Raw genomic sequence first — 17,640 nt, forward strand, 5'->3', positions numbered from 1 at the left:
CAGTTGTGTGATTGATTGTACTTACGATATAGGAACTTGTTGCATTTGGATCATCTAAAGCTTTTACATTCAACTTGAACTACATTAATAATTACCTTAATATGTGTAATAATTATTAATAAATTAATAATACCTATACCTTAATAGGTATAGGTGTAGGCTATTCAGTGTTTGTCAACACTAGAAGTCCACTTGATACCTTTTTATCTTTTATTTGCTATGATTTCTGCAGACAATAGATCATTAGGCATTGTTCAAACTATTGATTGAGAGAGATTTGAGAATAAGTAAGTTCTGTTTCCCATTGTATATTATTGTTTTGATTACTGCTGGAATGACTGAACTGAAATACGTTACTAATCTAATGCCATAACTCTATGTATGAAAATCAAATTTCTATGAGTCTTCTTTAAGGTGTCTAAATTTAGTGTCTTTTGATGCAACAAGATATCTATCACTTCATTGGCTATCTGTGTATACTCAGTCACTACATATGCAACTTATTCTTCCTTCTGCCATGTTGTGGCATTAAGAGGCCATTTTTCTTAGGCCTTTTGTAGAGATTTCCGTGGGCTGAGCATTTTTTTTTCCTTTTTATTGAAGGTTGCTGCTTATGTTGGCTATGATCATAAATAGAAAAAAAAAAAAACAAAAAAAAACCAAAAAAAACTTGAGGCTGTCTGTCCTCCTTCTTAGGCCTTTTTGGTTGAATCCAGATATTTGTTCTTCACTAATGGATATCATTATTTTACTGCTTCCCCTGGATACATCCCATTCAGTTGCTCTTGCTATTTGAAAACATTTTTCAGGGCTTAAGTTCTCTTCTGTTCCATAACCAATATTTGTCTAAACAGGGAATCTTAATATCTTCAAAACTATTTGTGCCATTAGCTCTGTAATGTTCTTGCTGTAGTTTCTAGATTTTGATTAAAGTAATCCCAAATAGCCCCCCATCACTCCGACAAACAGAAGTATAAAAAGCCCAGCACACCTTTCCAGTTTTAGTTTGTTTGGGCCATACTGCGTGTCAGGAACTTGTCACTTATTCCAGTGTCCCCAAAATTATTTGTAGTACTAATGACTCACTCTGTCCTCATATTTTTTTTTTTCTTTTAACAAGGCTATATAAAACCTCTGTCATTTTCTCTGTTTCATAGTGAGTTCTCTCCACAGGCTCAATTGCTGTGTTTGTGCATGGTTCTGTTGTTTGCTGAAAATTCAAAATTTGTGGTATTCCGAGGCTCCTTCACTGTTTTTTTTTTCCCTGGTATACTTGTTAATCAACCTTTATCTCTTCCTGAAAATTTCATTAGGCAGACTGTGGCCACTGTGTTTCTCATTCTATATTTTGGGTTTATAATAGGCACTGGAAGAGCCAGAGACAAGGCATGGGGTAGAAATGCTTCCAGGAGTTAGATCTGAGAAAAATATGGGAAGCAGCATTCTGTAGCAACTAGAGTTTGTGCTTCATCTTCTCATTTCTTTTCACTTACAATGAAATGTGGTAATCCAGTCTGTAGGTAACTGATACATACTGGTCCGATTCTTGTACAGGGAGAAGGAACAAGCTAGAGGAGAAATAATATGTATTTGGAAGCTAACAAAAGCATATGCATCCAAGTTTTTTTGAGGAGTCAAAGAGGTCCTTGAATTTCCATGCAACTGAGGAAAGAATGGCTGTTTCCCATCATAAAAAGGTGGAGGTCTTCGATGTGTTTCCCTTTGCAAAGAAACATCACTTTGGTCTTGTCTGGATTCAGTTTGATCCATCTGTTCTTCATTTAAGAGCTAATTTCCTGTAGTTATTCTGATGTTTTATAGTGATGATAGTTGCATCAGAAAATGAGATAAATGGTAGATTGTCAGCACTATACTGTTAGCAATTGAACACATGCCGTATCACTCTCTCTCAGCAGTCTCACGTAGCTATCTAGATGCAGATTATGTGGATCCCTGTGGGATCCTGAAGGTGAGGACCTTGAGGGAGCGGGCTCGTATCCACCAGCTTTGTTTGAATTACATGTAGAACATGAGATCCAGAACTGCTGTGTCACTGAGGCTGTGTCACAGAAGATTCAGGTGTCTGAGAACAGGAATTGGGAGGTTACAGTACTATGGTTGACRGAAGCTTTATAAATTTCTCCAGGAAGTTGACAGAATTTCCATCTGTAGTTTGCATACCACAAGGAGCCCTGGTTCCTCTAGTCCTTTGCCTCACCGTACATATGGGTATACTAAAGCGATTTCATTTCTGGATGAAATCTGCATTTGGCATATGAGACCACAGGACCCTTCCTCCATTTTTTTTAATACTTCTGGTATTTATTTTGGCTTGTTACTAGTAGTGTTCTGGTATCTATCCTGGCTCTTCTGAGGGGTAGCTGTGCTAGGATAGAGTTGAGATGGTATTGAATCATGTCTCAGTAATATAAAAAAGTCCAAGTGTTTCATGTGAAAGAAGACTACAGATGTGTGACTTTTCATGGTAAAACTTTGCATTTAGCAGCAAGGAATTCAGACTGTTTTCTTTTTATCCTTTATTTAATCATGTTACTGTTTAAGCAACTAGCTGAAAATACAAGCTTTTAATGTYTATTCTAATGCATAGTATCATGGGAAGGTAACTCCTAGTGATACCAAGGATTTGAAAAGGTAGTGCCTAACAGCAGTTCTCTTAACCCTAACCTTAAATTAAATTAAATTATCCCTAACCCTAACTTTAAATTCCCATATCTTAAAAGTCATGTGCAGTCAATCTACAAAATTTGAATGCCTSGCCCTTAAATAGGTATCAACAATGGACAAATAGTGTTGAAATAGCAGTCTGTGTTCTGAATATCAGGATGGTGTTTCTTTCAATTTTTAAAAATTCTTTCACTAACATGAGAAAGCAGCAGAGTGTAACAGGATTGCATGCACCTGCAATGGGCTGATAATGGCAGAGATGCAATACTATGGGTTCTCTAGCAAAAAGGGAGGCAAAAGAGTCAGTAGAATAAAAGCAAATAAACAAAACCCAAAAGCTCCTCATGCCTATGAGGTTGTGAGCATCTATCTGCTTAGTTTTGGCTCAGTGTTATTTCTACCTATAATCAAATTGTCATGGAGAATGTGTAACTCAGGATGAGAGCCATACTGTTTTCAGGATTAATGATAATACTTCATGTTACTTTAGTAGTTAAATGTAGACTAATTGACATTCTTTGCTTTTGATGTTTTATATTATATAATGATAATTTGGTAGCACTCAGTTGTGCTCCAAAGCACTCAATGCTTTGTTTGTCAAGTGAAGGGGGAGTCTGGATCAAAACCCTGAGGGTAAGCACTAGAAAGATTAATGGTTTCAAAAYGTGTGGATGAGCCTTATCAGTCAAACAAGACAGCCTATATTCAGATGCTTTCACTGCAGGCAGGGTATTTGAAATGCAAATACTATAGAGAGGCTCACTTCTAGACAAGCCAAAATTTGAAGAAACAATCTTGTTAAGAAGTAATTTTGTATAACAAAACATTAATTACAATAACTGTAATAATTGTAATAGCAAATCTCTATCCACTATAGCTTTGAAGCAATGTAGTCAGCATGGTTCTAATGACAGTGATTCATTTTCATATGTTATATATACACAAGTATATATACATTGGCTGCGTTGTCTAAAAAACTAAGCCTGCAAGAAGGAATCTGTTCTCACAGTACATTGGTTGCTTATCAGGTGCAAACAAATTTTAGTGCAGAATTGGCATAAATTGATTTGTCTGTGTTGCAGGTTTATCCACGTAGCTGTCCAAAGATTCATCCTATTTTGTTTCAGTCATTTATCAAGTTTATTCTTACAGGCAAGGTATTTCTCTGAAAGAGTTTCAATGTACTAAGCTGTGATATGCTTAGATTGTGGTGCAATTCCTTTCTAAAAAATTGTTAAACTTGCATGGCTTACATCAAAACTTGTGTGATTATAGAGCAAGATAGCATTGCTAGAGCTGGCTAAACAATTTATTATTAATATAGTTCATTAAGGACTGGAATGARTCTTTAGATGCAGACAGAATGGGGTAATGTGTGAATGAATACATTGCCTCTTTGACTGCACACAAGCATCAGTGCAGCGTTTTTGTTCCCTTGCTCTCCCATGTCTCCGTTGATTAGCACAAAGGAAGAGAAAAGCCATGAATCCTTCTCCCTTTCTTTCAGGTAGGTAGGTCGGGGGGAACTCTCGCTTTACTCCCTTTTGATAAATCATTGTCAGAATACGTTCTGTAGGAGTACATGAAAGCTGTGGCTCTCATTTCTTACTCCCCTGGGCATCAGCAGACATGCAGATGTGTGCAAAAGGGTGCAGGCCAGTGCATATGCTCTTGTTCTGGTTAGTAAGACACTGTGAATAATACCAGTCTTTCTTACTTTTATGCATTTGTTAGAAAGTTGGAAGAAAGTAACACTGATCTTTATGAACTGCTGCTATTCCTAGCTCCTCCTAAGTATTTTGTGCGTGTGTGATTGACCATTTATATTACAGGATTTTCATTTATTTATGTGTTTTCTCTCACTGGAAAGCTCTTTCAATACAAAAGGCTCTTCCAATAGAAGAATAAAGGCTCAGATGACTCTCAGAAGGATAAAGATTCACAAATTCGCACCAGTTCACTGAACAATTTGCAAATAATGAATAATCTAATCTAAAAAAAATAAGTGCTTTCCATATTTTTTTTTTAGTTTATTCAATCATCTGTATATATGGGCTCTTTTACATACATACACACAAACACACACATGTGGTGAGTTTGTACTTGTGCAGTTGAAGAGTTATCAGGAAAATGTATCCTATTTACTGCTTAGCTGTGTGATCAATGCAGAACTGTAATATGTTTCCCAGAAATTCTCATCTCCTTGTTATTATTACTGAAGAAAGTAGCTCAGGATGATAACAGTTGAGTGTAAAAAGTGATCATATTTTCAGTGTAAAAATAGCACTATTGTTTAGTAAGCTATACTACTTAAATGTATTAGAGTGATATGTTGGCTTGCTCTGGATGTTTTTATCTTTTTTTTTAAGCTATCTTTTGTTTGCACACACACTAAGAAGGAAGGGATGTTTCCCGTTAAGATATGAAGTGAGTTTGTTTTTCACTATTGCATTTTTATAGGGATACTGAATATAAAGGACTACAGCTCTCCCTGGATCAGGTCACAGCTACCAAGCCAGCATTCTCATACGCAAATTCAACTCCGACCATAACGGAGAATAGAAAAGGAAGCAAATCTCGCCTCTCAAGCACAAAGTCAAAATCAAGGACATCACCATACCCACAGGTATTTCTCCTTGAAAAACAAAATTAAGTCTTTTTGAATATCTTAATTTTGACTGATATGTTAACCAAGTAATTAGAATGGGCCAAAAAACATGTTATTTAAAAGGAATAAAGGACGACAGGTTGTAAGATCTTGAGACAGGAATATGTTTCTTTAAATTGTTTCTAAAAAGCTGGATACATTTATGTTTCAGCATGCATAATAAATCATCATCAACAACAATAATGGTGTAAGGCTTCAAGTTAATGAGTTGCGGACAAAAGGACAAGTGAAAAATGTTAATTTTGAAATACTTGGTTTGAGAGGATTGTGAGTTTTGCCATTTGAAAAAATATTCTTGTTTTTCCTTACTATTTAATAAATTTGTCTTATCCAGAAAGTTGCCAGATCTTTGACAGCAGTTTAATACTGAAATTTTAGTCCCAAGAAGTGAATTTTGAGGAAGAAAAGGACAAGTTAGCTTACTGAATGAGAACAAGAAAGCTTTCCATGTACAAAGATTTGAATGGGAGAAAGCACTAGTATGGTTGTTGATATTAGCAGATATTTCATATTTATGCCTAATGATTTACGAACATGTCCTGCTTGTAATGAACCAGACTTGATTGGGTCTCTGAACTGGAGCTTATGTAATTTGTTTAGACAGCTGATTTCTGCAGACAATGCCTTACCATTTGCATACTTACACTGTTGACTGTTTTGCTCAGAGAAATCTGGTTTGCAACTAACTGTTGTGTTACTAAATAATGATGCAAGTCTTAGAGTCATAGCTCAGTGGAGCAGTTCCAGAACATAGTGGACATAAATGTATGCGTTCATGGTGTAACATTGAAGATTGAAATATTTTTAAAGAGTCCAAGTCAATATTTGGCCCATAATAACCTTAATGACTAGAGTTTCTTTGCAGGCATATGTCTTAACCTGACATCTTAAAGTGTGGAATGGGAGCCTATTCTCTAAAGTGCTTAAGTCATTCCCTTGGCTTTTTTTGTTTTGTTTTGTTTTGTTTTTGTTTTTCTCTCCAAAAGTAGCAAGTATAAAAATTTCTATTAAATGCTGACTGTTTTTCATAGTGAGAATATTTAACTGAGCACCTAGATGAACTCAAATTCTTAATTTTAAGAATCTGATTTTACTAGAGATTGTTATGGCTACTGTTGTTTAATCATTTGTTCACACACATTTCTGAAGGTTGTTAAAAACAGCCTTTCCTCTTGAATGTTCACTTAAAGTTCACACTTTAAAGAATTAGGAAAGATACTAATGCTTCATTCTAAATTGTATTTATAGAATGACTGTCTGAGTTTTTGAAATTACCATTTCTTTCCTATTTAGAAGTCCTCATTACCTAGCAGGACAATTCCACCTGAAGACCTGTTATATCCATATCATCCATATCATTCACCCTCTGAAATTGTGACTTTCATCAGTATCACGTTATTCTGTCTGCCACCAGAAAAACTCTTAAACTAGCATCTTTATTAGGGGATAGTGCGGACACTGTTGGTTTTTCAGGAGTTGCTGTTTGATAGCTTCTGATGTTTAGTCTCTAGTTTCATTTTGCATCCTTATTACCAGCTGCCCGGTAGTAAAGTCATAGATTTCGTCATTCATAAAGAAKTAGCAGTGCTAGTTGCCAATCTCTTGAAAAATGGCCATACCGTTCATTGTAGCACATCACCACAAGCAACATTGGCAGCTTGGCTTTGCATCCCTCTCATCCTTCTCAACCACTGAATAAGCTGTTGAAAGACTAAGAAAAGCTGTTGTAAAGAAACTACAGCAGGTGGTATACCCTATGCCCCTCAGCTTCCAGCCCACATAATTTGCCACTCAGTTGTGGAGAATTAGTATGACTCAAAAGCCTTGGTTGGAAAGTGAGGGTATGGGTTTTGGCTTACAAACAACCTTGGGTTTTGATTGGGGAAGGAAGCAGGAGGTTTATTAGTGAAATAATAGCAGTGGGCAGAGGCATTTCTTAAATTAAAGGGCACCTAGGAGATTTAAACTTTATGTACTTTCTTCCTTTTTTTTTCCTTTTTTCCCTTAGCATTTACTTTGCTTCTTCACTCTTGAGGAGAAAGGGGAATCATATGCTTTATTGGGTGATGACTGAGAATCCACTCTCTTGCCAGCTGTGTGCCCCTAGGATAGCTACATCAGATGTGAACTGTAAGAAAACCAGAGTTAATAAATTTCAGCTGAATGTTTGCTACTACAGCAAAAGGGGGATGTTTTGGACACCTAACACAGTATTAATAATTTTTCCCCAAATGTATGCTAAAACAGACATACTATTATATAGCATTTGTAGACTCTGTGATCAAAATTGAGTTCATTAAATTGGAGATGCTGGTCAGTCTGATTAACACTATCTGACTTTAGCATAGTTGGCTTGTGGGGTCTCAACCTGTCCCAAGCTCTGGAAGGATGAGTGAAGAGGACACCAACTCAGAATTTATCGCACAGCTGTAGGGTTTACCTAAACACGCTGAAGGTTGGTCTTCTAGTGCTGTCCTACCAGAGAGGTGGAGGGTAGAAAGCAGCGTTGAAAAAAATGGGAGAGATGAAGTCTTGATAGGGATATGTAGAAAAAGGAAATTGTGAGTTGGTTAAAAGATATCGGTAATCTCCCATAATAATAGTCATTGAGAGGGGCTCCCAAAATCTAGCCCTGGACCTCATTTATTTTGTGTTCCTAAAAGCTAGCCCTGGACCTCATTTATTCTGTACACAGGAAATAGCAACAAGATTGGAAAAACATTTTAATTGTGATCATCTGAACAACTGCTTTGGAGTTTAATCTCCCATTAGTGATGATCGTTTAAAGAAAATATTTAAAATTTTCTGTTGTCTGCCTCTAATGGAAATGTTTTATGGTCAGATCTGGATAAATTTTTATTGCTTCATATCTCATCTTAGTTCTTGGATAAAGATGTGTATATGATATGCATACACACAAACAATTAAGGGTATACTCAACATCTGTTGAGTGAGGGTTTGGTGTGTGTTACCGTATGCATTTATTTTTGGAAGTAACAGCCTTCTTTAGTAGGTGCATATCAATAATTGCTAATTTACCGCACAACTAGTATTGGAGCAAAATATGTAAATTGATTTTATAGCTACTTTAAAAAATAATCTGGATTAATTCTGTAGTCTACTTCCATTCAGACATCACCCATGATTTGAAAGAATGTGGTAAAGATACCAGAATTAGGCTGAATTGTAGTCAGCCTTTCTTTTGTTTATCGTTTCTTGCTGTAGCCTAAAGCTTTGGCAACTTCTAATGTATTCAAGAGCAAAGCAAAACCCTTTTTTTATAGTAAACATAACTCCTGATCTGGTGAAGAGTCACCAGCAGTGGGGGTTATTTTAATGGACATGCTGTATTACTTTAATCTAAGCCTTTCACCATCTGTTCTGCCTATAATAGTGAATGCAAAAAGAACATATTTTACATTTCAGGATTACATTAGCAAAAAGTAAGATAAAAGTGATTTAAAAGCATGCATATGTTCTTAGTACAATGAGCCCGCATCTGTGATGTTTTTTCTCGTGGTTAAGACACAAATCAAGAGGAAAGCTGCTAATGCTAATGTAGTGAAAGTTTTTAATGGAAAATAGGACACTACTCTGAGAGGATTTCACTATATATTTAATGTTTGTAATGATAAAAACTTGAGAAGGCTGCCAGAAAATTATGTAATTGTTATGTCTATTGTTTGAAGATCTGGCATTGTGTGTGGAGCAGGCTGATGTTGTGTATGAAAAGATGAGCACTCAGGCCAATGAGACACCTGTAGGAATGAAAGGTCAGGTAAAAGAAAATCACTCGAGAAATATTACAGTTGTTTACTGGCCTGTACATTTTTATGACCTTTCTTACAGCAAGCTTTTCTTATCCATGTAATTAACATTTTCCTGTTTCCTTGCCCCCCTTCAGCCCTTCCAAAGCTTTTGTTGGAGTAAAAGGAGCATCAGTGATGGTCAATAACCCCTTTCTGTGTCAGTGTTGTTCTGCTGGTCTGTCCTTACTGGGATGGTACATAGAATTAGCACCTTGGAAGACTTGTCTAGTATCTGGAGATGCCAATTCAGTTTGCAGGAATGAGCTAGAGGATCATTTAATTTCTTTACTTTTGCTGTTTATGCTGGAAGATGATTCAAAATCATCTGGAGTAATTTCAGGTATTGCCCGTCTAGAAGTTCTTCATCTTCTGTCTCTGGTTAAACTATACTGTGCTAAATAAAGAAATAGTAAATTTTACCAGAGAGGAGTCAGAGAGAAAAATCGGCAGAAAAGAAAACATTTCTGGTGAGGTAGGACTGGGCTGCTTACAAAAAAACAATACTTTCACTAATTCTAATTGGCTAGAATTTTCATTAAATCTAATTCTGTTCCTATGGTCTTTCATCACTTGACATATGGGAGCCCAATTCTGACTTGAGAGATAAGGTTTCTACTCCCATTTCAGCAGAGGAATATCTTTGATCATCCTTTCATTTCTCCGTCCATCAGCAGGTCATGCATGCCCATATTTGTACCCTCCACCTGTTAACGTCGGGTTCCCAGAAGAGGCAGTAGTAGGACAGAAGCAGAAGAGGCAGCTTGATGATGCCAAATTGAGATGTGATTAGCTTTAAAGGAATTAGACATACTTTTGGCCTATACCTACTTGTGTTCTTCCCTAAGAAGAACAGCTATATCAAACCTAAGTAGACAATGTTGGCCACAAGCAGCTCACTGTGGTAATTCAACTCTGCCCATGGCCTGCAGCTGCCATTGGTCAAATCCCAAATAATCATCATTTACACCAAGTACAAAGAATATGCATGAAGTGTTGTTGGTCTTGACTACACGGTTGTATAACACATTACATGGTGCATTTCTGATACACCGAACATGTATCCTTTGAAATGGTCTCTCATTCTTTAAGAAAAGTGTATGAAGGCCCTATGCAATTGAATCCTTTGTGGTTAGGTCCAAGATAAAAAAAAAAAAAAAAAAAAAAATCTGAGCAGTTTTTCAGTTATAACTAAGTTGGACCTTGAAGTATTGAAGTATTCTTAAGGACAGAGAATTGGTGGAAGAATATCTATTAGATTCATGAAATTCAGAATTTTCAGTTTAAAGGAATCTTGACATTTATTATCATGATAAATGATCAAAAAATTGAAATTTCAGAATAATACTGTTGGAAATGAATTTTATTTGTCTGCCTCATGAAAGAAATGCACACTATCAATTTTGTTTCTAGTACAAAAAAGCAAACTTTTTTGTACTGACGTTTATGTTATATTATCTTATATTTCAATTTAAGTAACTTTTTAAATTAAAAAAAATCTTATTTATAAACTCAAACCTGAAAATARTGCTAGAATAATTTTAAAAGTAAGAGGAGACACAAAAGTAATTTTTCCTTTTGTGAATTTTCATTTTTAATGTAACTGAATAGTTAAAATTTTGTTGATCATTTCTAATTTTTTTAATTGAAAATTTTAATTTTATCTATATATTTTTGTTAGAAGGTTTACAATAATTCAGTCAGTATTTATAAAGATATCTTTGTGATTAGACAGTTTGAAGATGTTAGTTATGAAAGGATAATAGAGAAGTTAATTTTTCTAGTTGGTCACATAGCACTATGATAGTTGAATAAAGTTCCTAGTTAACTTACGTTGAGCTGATGACATTTAAAGAACTTTTCTATGAGTTTGCAACTATCTTACTTCCACCTAAAATCAAATTTATCCTTTTATCCCTAAGACCTTGGGAAGAATTGGGTGGTACTAGCTTGCTTGTCTCCTCCATAACTACCTGTAGGATTTTTGCCTAGTGGGTTTTCTTTTGAGAACCCACTAATATAATTTCAGATCTGCAAAGCCGCTGTCTTGCTTTTCTTGCTTTTCTTTAAATAGCCTATCTTGTCAACAAACAGTATTCGCAAATATGAACTGGAATACTGAAGAAATAGCCAATTAAATGCCAAAACCCAAGTAGTTCCACTACTGATGTTGCACAGATGGTTTAAGTTTTTGTAAGTCAAACATATGGTCAGTACTTTCAGTTGGTAAGTGCATAAAACRTTGATCCTGGCTGATAATGAGGAGTTTCATAGCAACTCAATCTAATGAAAAGGAAGGTAAGCTTATGTTTGCAGGAGAGAGGCCTAATACCTATTGAAAGAAAAGGCAGAGTGGGCATCTGGAAGGTGAATGATAGAATGGGAGAATTCCAAATTTATAGTTATAATACACTGATTTGTGATATGAATACACAGTACTGAAGAGGTGAGCATGTACAGCTTTTGGTCTCATCCTAATCCATAATCATGGGTGAAGCTGATTTAAAAATGCTCCATGAATTTTGACAGCACCAATAAATAAGAAGATTAAAAAATGAGATAGCTAAATCTTACGAGGTTTAATAAGCACAAAATATCCAAAAGAAAGAAAATATTTTCTTCCACAAAATATCCAAAAGTCTGAAACACTTACTATGAACATCTAGAAATTTATGAAGTTTAGCTTAACTCTTACAAATACTCATGCTTCTATTCTGTCTGCTTTTCCAACTGCCTACTAGCTTTCTTCTTTCGTTTTGGGGAGGGTGCCTAAATGTCCTGCTTTGGCTATTGGTCCCTTTTTCTGGCCAACAGTCTCTGGATTTTGCATCTTCCCACATTGCTGTGGTTTCAGCTTACTACTGACCTACCATTACTTTGAAGCTTTATTCTGTAGTAGTGCTGGGAGTCCCAGGACCTACAGGAAGCTTTCTTTTCCCTGACAGGAGGAAAGAAGTTCCAAGATAATCCCAGGTAAGAGAGAAAAAAACTTATTGAAAAGTGCTTTAGAAAAAGAGCTTGCAAATGCATTCAGTTTCAATTTGACACGAGAGAATGTACTGGGAGCGTTATTTCAATCCCTTTACAAAAAAAGCACTTTGCAGAGGAGCAATGGAGCACCACTGCTGAACATAAGCACCAGCTTTCAAAGCAGTAAGGAAAAACCTGGAAATATTTAAAATATACTGAATTACAACATTGATGTTGGTTAGCCTAGTGTTACACATCATAAAGGAGATGGCTGTTAAGGGTTGACGTAGGATGTTTTAGACTTTCAGGAGATCTGTCCTGTCATCTGCGGGCTCATTACAGAGTGTTATACGTGAGAGCACTAGGAAGCCAATGAGCAGATAAAGACGTGTGAACACGCTCGCAAAAAAAAAACCACTCCCTCACATGCGTACTCTCTCTGTCTCTTCAGTTGCTGATTTCACCTAGACTTAGTAATTTCCCTGCTTGTTCTTTTGTTTTGTAGTATTCTGGCTTTCACACCGAGCGATCCGAATCMGACCACGAGAGCCAGTGGGGTGGGAGCCCCCTGACCGACACCGCTTCTCCACAGCTCCTGGAGGCTGCGGACAGGCCGAGCTCCCAGCACCACGATGTCTCCTGTGCCTACCGGCAGTACTCGGACCGCGGCGCCCTCTGCTATGGCTTTGCACTTGACCACTCCCGGCTGACTGAAGACAGGCATTTTCATACGCAGGCCTGYGAAGGCGGCAGGTGTGAAGCTGGCAGATACTTCCTTGGCACGCCACAGCCCGGAAGAGAGAGCTGGTGGGGCTCTCGCTCGGGGCTGCCCCTCACAAAGTCGTCCCCTGAAAGCAGGGAAGCRTACGAAAACAGTATGCCCCACATAACCTCCGTGCACAGGATTCATGGTAAGAGATAACACAGATTTGCAGAAATGGCACCACACCACCTCAGACACAGCAGCAGTTTCAAAGTCATGACATAGAGATGCAACTGCTTAAATGCATGTGAGATAAAGAGAGAGACTCTTGCTGCATGGCCTTGTCTCAGAGATCGTGTGTGTGGAAATGAGGAGTACCTACAGTTCRAGCTGAGTTTGACAGTCTGGTTTACATACAGTAATTTGTGCTATATTTTTTAATCTGTGAAATTGAAGTAGGAATATCTGGCTGGTGAGATCTTAAAGAWGATGTTAAAAATGTGAACAAAATGYCACACTTAATAGAAATGTGTTGTTTCTTTGACCTAAAACCAACCTAGCCTGGATAAATATATGTAACATAAAATTTCAGTTAGAATTAAATGCATCTGAATATTTTAAAAAATCTTTAAAGGTTTTTAAGAAATTATTTTCCTAYTTTAATTTTCTGAACATTAGGATTGGTCATGTCTTAGACTAGAAGAGAATGGGCATAAAAACTTTAAGACACTTGTTCTTTGAATGGTCTCAGCCAGACTGAAAGGAAAAGTATTAAACTTGTTTCTTCAGATTCAAGACGTTTAGATAGAGTTCATGTACATATTCATATGGCTGGATACTTATTCAAATGAGTTCAAAAGAACTTTAGGATTATCYATTACAATTTACTAGGGACTGCCTACTTTCATGTGAACACTRGTAGAAATGATCTGGTGAGATATATTCTGACAAACTTAGATTAGTTTAAGTGGTTGCCTGTTTGAGGGGAATAACAGACTTTTTTTGGCACTGGTTATTTATAGACCATGTAAGATTTGCTATTTATTTTATTTAAAATTGGCAAGTCAAATAAATACTTATTTTTGGTTTCTGACATTTATCCCCAGCTATAATTTTTAGTCAGCTTGAGCCTCTGCATTTTCATCACCAAGCCTGCAGCCTTGCTTCGTGTCTGGCAGGTTGCACAGCATATCTTTAGAGGCTGATGTTGACTGAAAATTCACAGGGAAGGGCTGATTTTGGCTTTGGCCTTTAGACTAAAAGGTCCTTGGGTTTAAAAGGTAGACTGAGGGATAGAAGTTGACCCCAAAACAGAGTTTAAGGTTGTAAGGACAGCTGCCGCATAAAAAAATCCAAATGTTTTTCATTGAAATGTTTTGTCAAACAGGTGGTAGCTACAGAACTCAGAAGAGTGCATGGCCTATTTCAGTTGGCACACTTCCATTGACATGTAAATTGAGGCTCTTGGAGGCCAGGAAGAACAGTTCCAATCTAAGGAAAATTGTATCAAGAGTAGAAAAATGCCTAAGTAGCAAGTTCTAGGAAACACAGTTAGAGAAAAARTGGGAAAGGAAAGAGAAGCTCTTATTACGTTGATCAGTGCTGTTCTCTACTTTTCTTGTTAAAACATGCTGTCCTTCCTTGTGTCCATTCATTATTTGTGTCATACTTATGTTTCTCTACCTTTTTCTCCCMAAAAGAGAATTAAGCAGAGTATGATAATTTTACAGGCATTAAGTTATATATATGATAATTTTTGCTAAACACAGTAAGACAGTAATATAGAAATATTATATTAAGAAATGAATATAGTGGTGTGAAATATTTATTCCATATTTTGATCACGGTAATCATTCCAAACTGATAATAGAATTCGATTTTATATTGTTCTTCAATTTGTCCTTCATTCCAAGTACTGCAGTTACACTCTATTGTATCACAAGTATCAYGTTGTTTCATTGGACCGTCAGTCTGCACGTAGCTTTGAGGGCAAAACTTGACATCTTGATCYCTGTTCAGGAGAGGAACATCTCAGTTTCCCTTGAAAATGTACAGATGTACTAATTTCAAAYCTTGACCTTTCACAAATGACCCCATTTTTGACAATAGTATGTGAGCTTTGCTGCCAGAGCAGCTTCTTTTTCTCATTTTCCTTTCTTCTAAAATATCCTTTGGTAGTTCTGGCTTCTAGTCACCTTACAATAATGAGAACTAATTGAAGATTATGGGACGCCCTGTATATCTCATGGGAGCCCATGCATTTCTGGTCACCCTCAGGGAGTTTGGAGTGCTGTCTGTATTGCTTGTTTGTAGGAGCTGTGAGACAACTGAGCCTATGGTCTGGAGTCTGCTGCTGACCAGCTAGCTCTGCWGTGTGTCATGGTATATGTGACATACCATGTGCTGTACCCATTGCACTCTGGCCCTTAGAACTTCCTTTCAAAGTCTAGGCCAAGGTCTTTGGCGTGAAGGATAAATTTACCTTCGTGAGACACTCCATAGTGTGGTACCTCAACCTACAAAGCAGAAGCTATATTTTATTATAAAAGCCCACTACTGATTTTGTCATKAACATAGCAACACAGTGTTAGTAGTCTGCTACTCAAACACATAATCCAGTAGAGAGCAGGAGGAGGGATCCATGCTAATCCAAAAAAGTTTTTCCTTTAAGCAGTCTTATCCTGCAGGCCTCACATCTATAATGGACTTTGTATGTGCAAAGCATCATTAACTGATTTTTGCAAGTCCAACATGTCCYTCCTGTGGGCATGTATCTTAGCAAATCCTTTATCAAAGCTTTTTATTAAGTGTGTCCTTAGCTGGTGCTTCAGGTGTGGGGGTCACTCACCTTCTTCCCAGCAAGGATTGACAGGTCTGATTCTGTTCTTTCAGCTACATGCAAGCTGAACACCTTCTCTGATATGTCTATGGGCTTTATTATTTAAAGAGAGGTAAGACTGGTTACATTTTCCCATTCTAAAAGTTTTATACAGCAAATATTTATGCATTGGGAAATGATATATTTTTTCAGTAACCCTGTCTAAATGGAAGGTTCTTATAGGTTCTCACATGTCTAATGAAGTGTAACTGCTTCATGACTTCTGTTTGTTTATATTCATATATAGCCTGCATAATGCCACTACGGGGCCACAAACTATTTCGTAGTGCTTTCTCTACATTTTAGATCTTGAAAGGGGCTAAGAAGACGTGCTGGAAAGATACATGTTTGTAATTCTTTGAGATCTTTGTTTTCACCATCTTCTCAGTTCACTCAGTCTTCGTTGATGCAAAGAGTTGGTGAGATATGGGAATCAGGGCAGAAATATGAGYGTCAAATGCAATTTGACTTGTCCTAGAGTATCCTGCCTGGTCTCTAGCTTCTCCAGAAGACACAGAGCTCCTGTAGAGTCTGTGCCATATATGCTGGGCCTGTGCATATGCCTTGCTTACCCTAGAGTGTCTCAAAGGGCACCGGCTGTCTGTGTTTAGGTGCTTAGATCTCCTGCTTGTATATTAAAAACTGTGTTTGTTACTTGTTTCATGTGCGGAATGACACTAGAAACTAGAGGCTGTCTCTGAAAAGCAAGGGAGGTAGACCCCATCCTTGTTGTTGGTGACTTTGTTACCAGTCACTTGCCTCTGTCTGGGTTTTCTGTCTGTAAAATAAGGTTCAGAGTACTTGTTCTTTAAGACTGTGTGCCTCCTTCAACCTCAATGCTTGTCCCCTTTCTCTCTTTCCTAGGGAGAGGACACTGGGATGAGGACAGTGTCGTTAGTTCTCCTGATCCTGGCTCTGCCAGTGAATCAGGCGACCGATACCGCACTGAGCAGTATCAGAGTAGTCCACACGAACCCAGCAAAATCGAAACTCTAATAAGAGCCACCCAACAAATGATTAAAGAGGAAGAAAACAGACTACAGCTACGGAAAGCAACCCCTGATCCACTGGTCTCCATTAATGGCACAGGGAAAAAGCACGCTATCTGTTTTGCAAACTACCCTCAGCAGCAGTTGGCAGGGGACGTCTGCCGCGTCCCTACAGTAGCCAACACTCCTCCCTGTGAACACATCCAGCAACGAGATGGAAAGATTATGAGCCCACATGAGAATGACTATGACAACAGCCCCACAACGCTGTCTAGRATAAACAGCCCCAATTCTGACCGAATATCAAAATCTAGTTTGGTACTAGCTAAAGACTATATGCATTCAGACATGTCCCCTCATCAAACCCCAGGGGACCACCCAGCAGTGTCTCCAAATTATTACAGCTCCCACAGGCAGTACTTTGATAAGCATGCTTATACATTAACTGGATATGCCCTGGAGCATCTATATGACACTGAAACCATTAGAAACTATTCACTAGGCTGTAATGGATCTCACTTTGATGTAACTTCTCACTTAAGGATGCAGCAAGATCCAGCACAAGGACACAAGGGGACATCTGTTATAATAACCAATGGAAGCTGACGCTTTTTCTAAAAACTTTTGTGCGTTAAAAAATAATCTTTGAGATGTAATTGGAAGATATTCTATGTTTTCATGCCCTTGTTGTTACCAGCATTTGATAGACCACAGTGCACTAGCGAGAATAACCTAAGGTTTTGGGGGATAAGTTAGCTAACATATGTTACTTAAAAAAAAAAAAAAAAAAAGAAAGAAAAAAGTGCTGGCATGCAGGGTTATAGTGAATGGAGCTAAACTTGGTGCCATGCTAGGTGGAAGGGATGGAAGAGGTCTAAGCGGGGAGCACCTGGGGCAGGCTAGCAAAGCAATTCATGCACGTTGTGTAAGAGGTGGTTGTT

At 37.5% G+C, this 17,640-nt stretch overlaps 1 protein-coding gene across 1 annotated transcript in view; it reads left to right on the forward strand.

Annotated features, from left to right (window-relative positions):
* Window positions 1-17,356, forward strand: part of SIM1 (SIM bHLH transcription factor 1) — a 45,804-nt gene extending 28,448 nt beyond the window's left edge. The window contains exons 9-11 of the mRNA XM_085306981.1: window positions 5,146-5,311; window positions 12,635-13,040; window positions 16,575-17,356. Coding sequence (XP_085163107.1) covers window positions 5,146-5,311; window positions 12,635-13,040; window positions 16,575-17,305 — 1,303 coding nt within the window. The 3' untranslated portion in view covers window positions 17,306-17,356. The remainder of the gene's footprint in view (window positions 1-5,145; window positions 5,312-12,634; window positions 13,041-16,574) is intronic.
* Window positions 17,357-17,640: the final 284 nt, after the last annotated feature.

This window comes from Rhea americana, unplaced genomic scaffold (assembly GCF_003343005.1).
Source record: "Rhea americana isolate MKP2758 unplaced genomic scaffold, rheAme1 scaffold_25, whole genome shotgun sequence".
In the NCBI taxonomy this organism is placed as follows: domain Eukaryota; kingdom Metazoa; phylum Chordata; class Aves; order Rheiformes; family Rheidae; genus Rhea; species Rhea americana.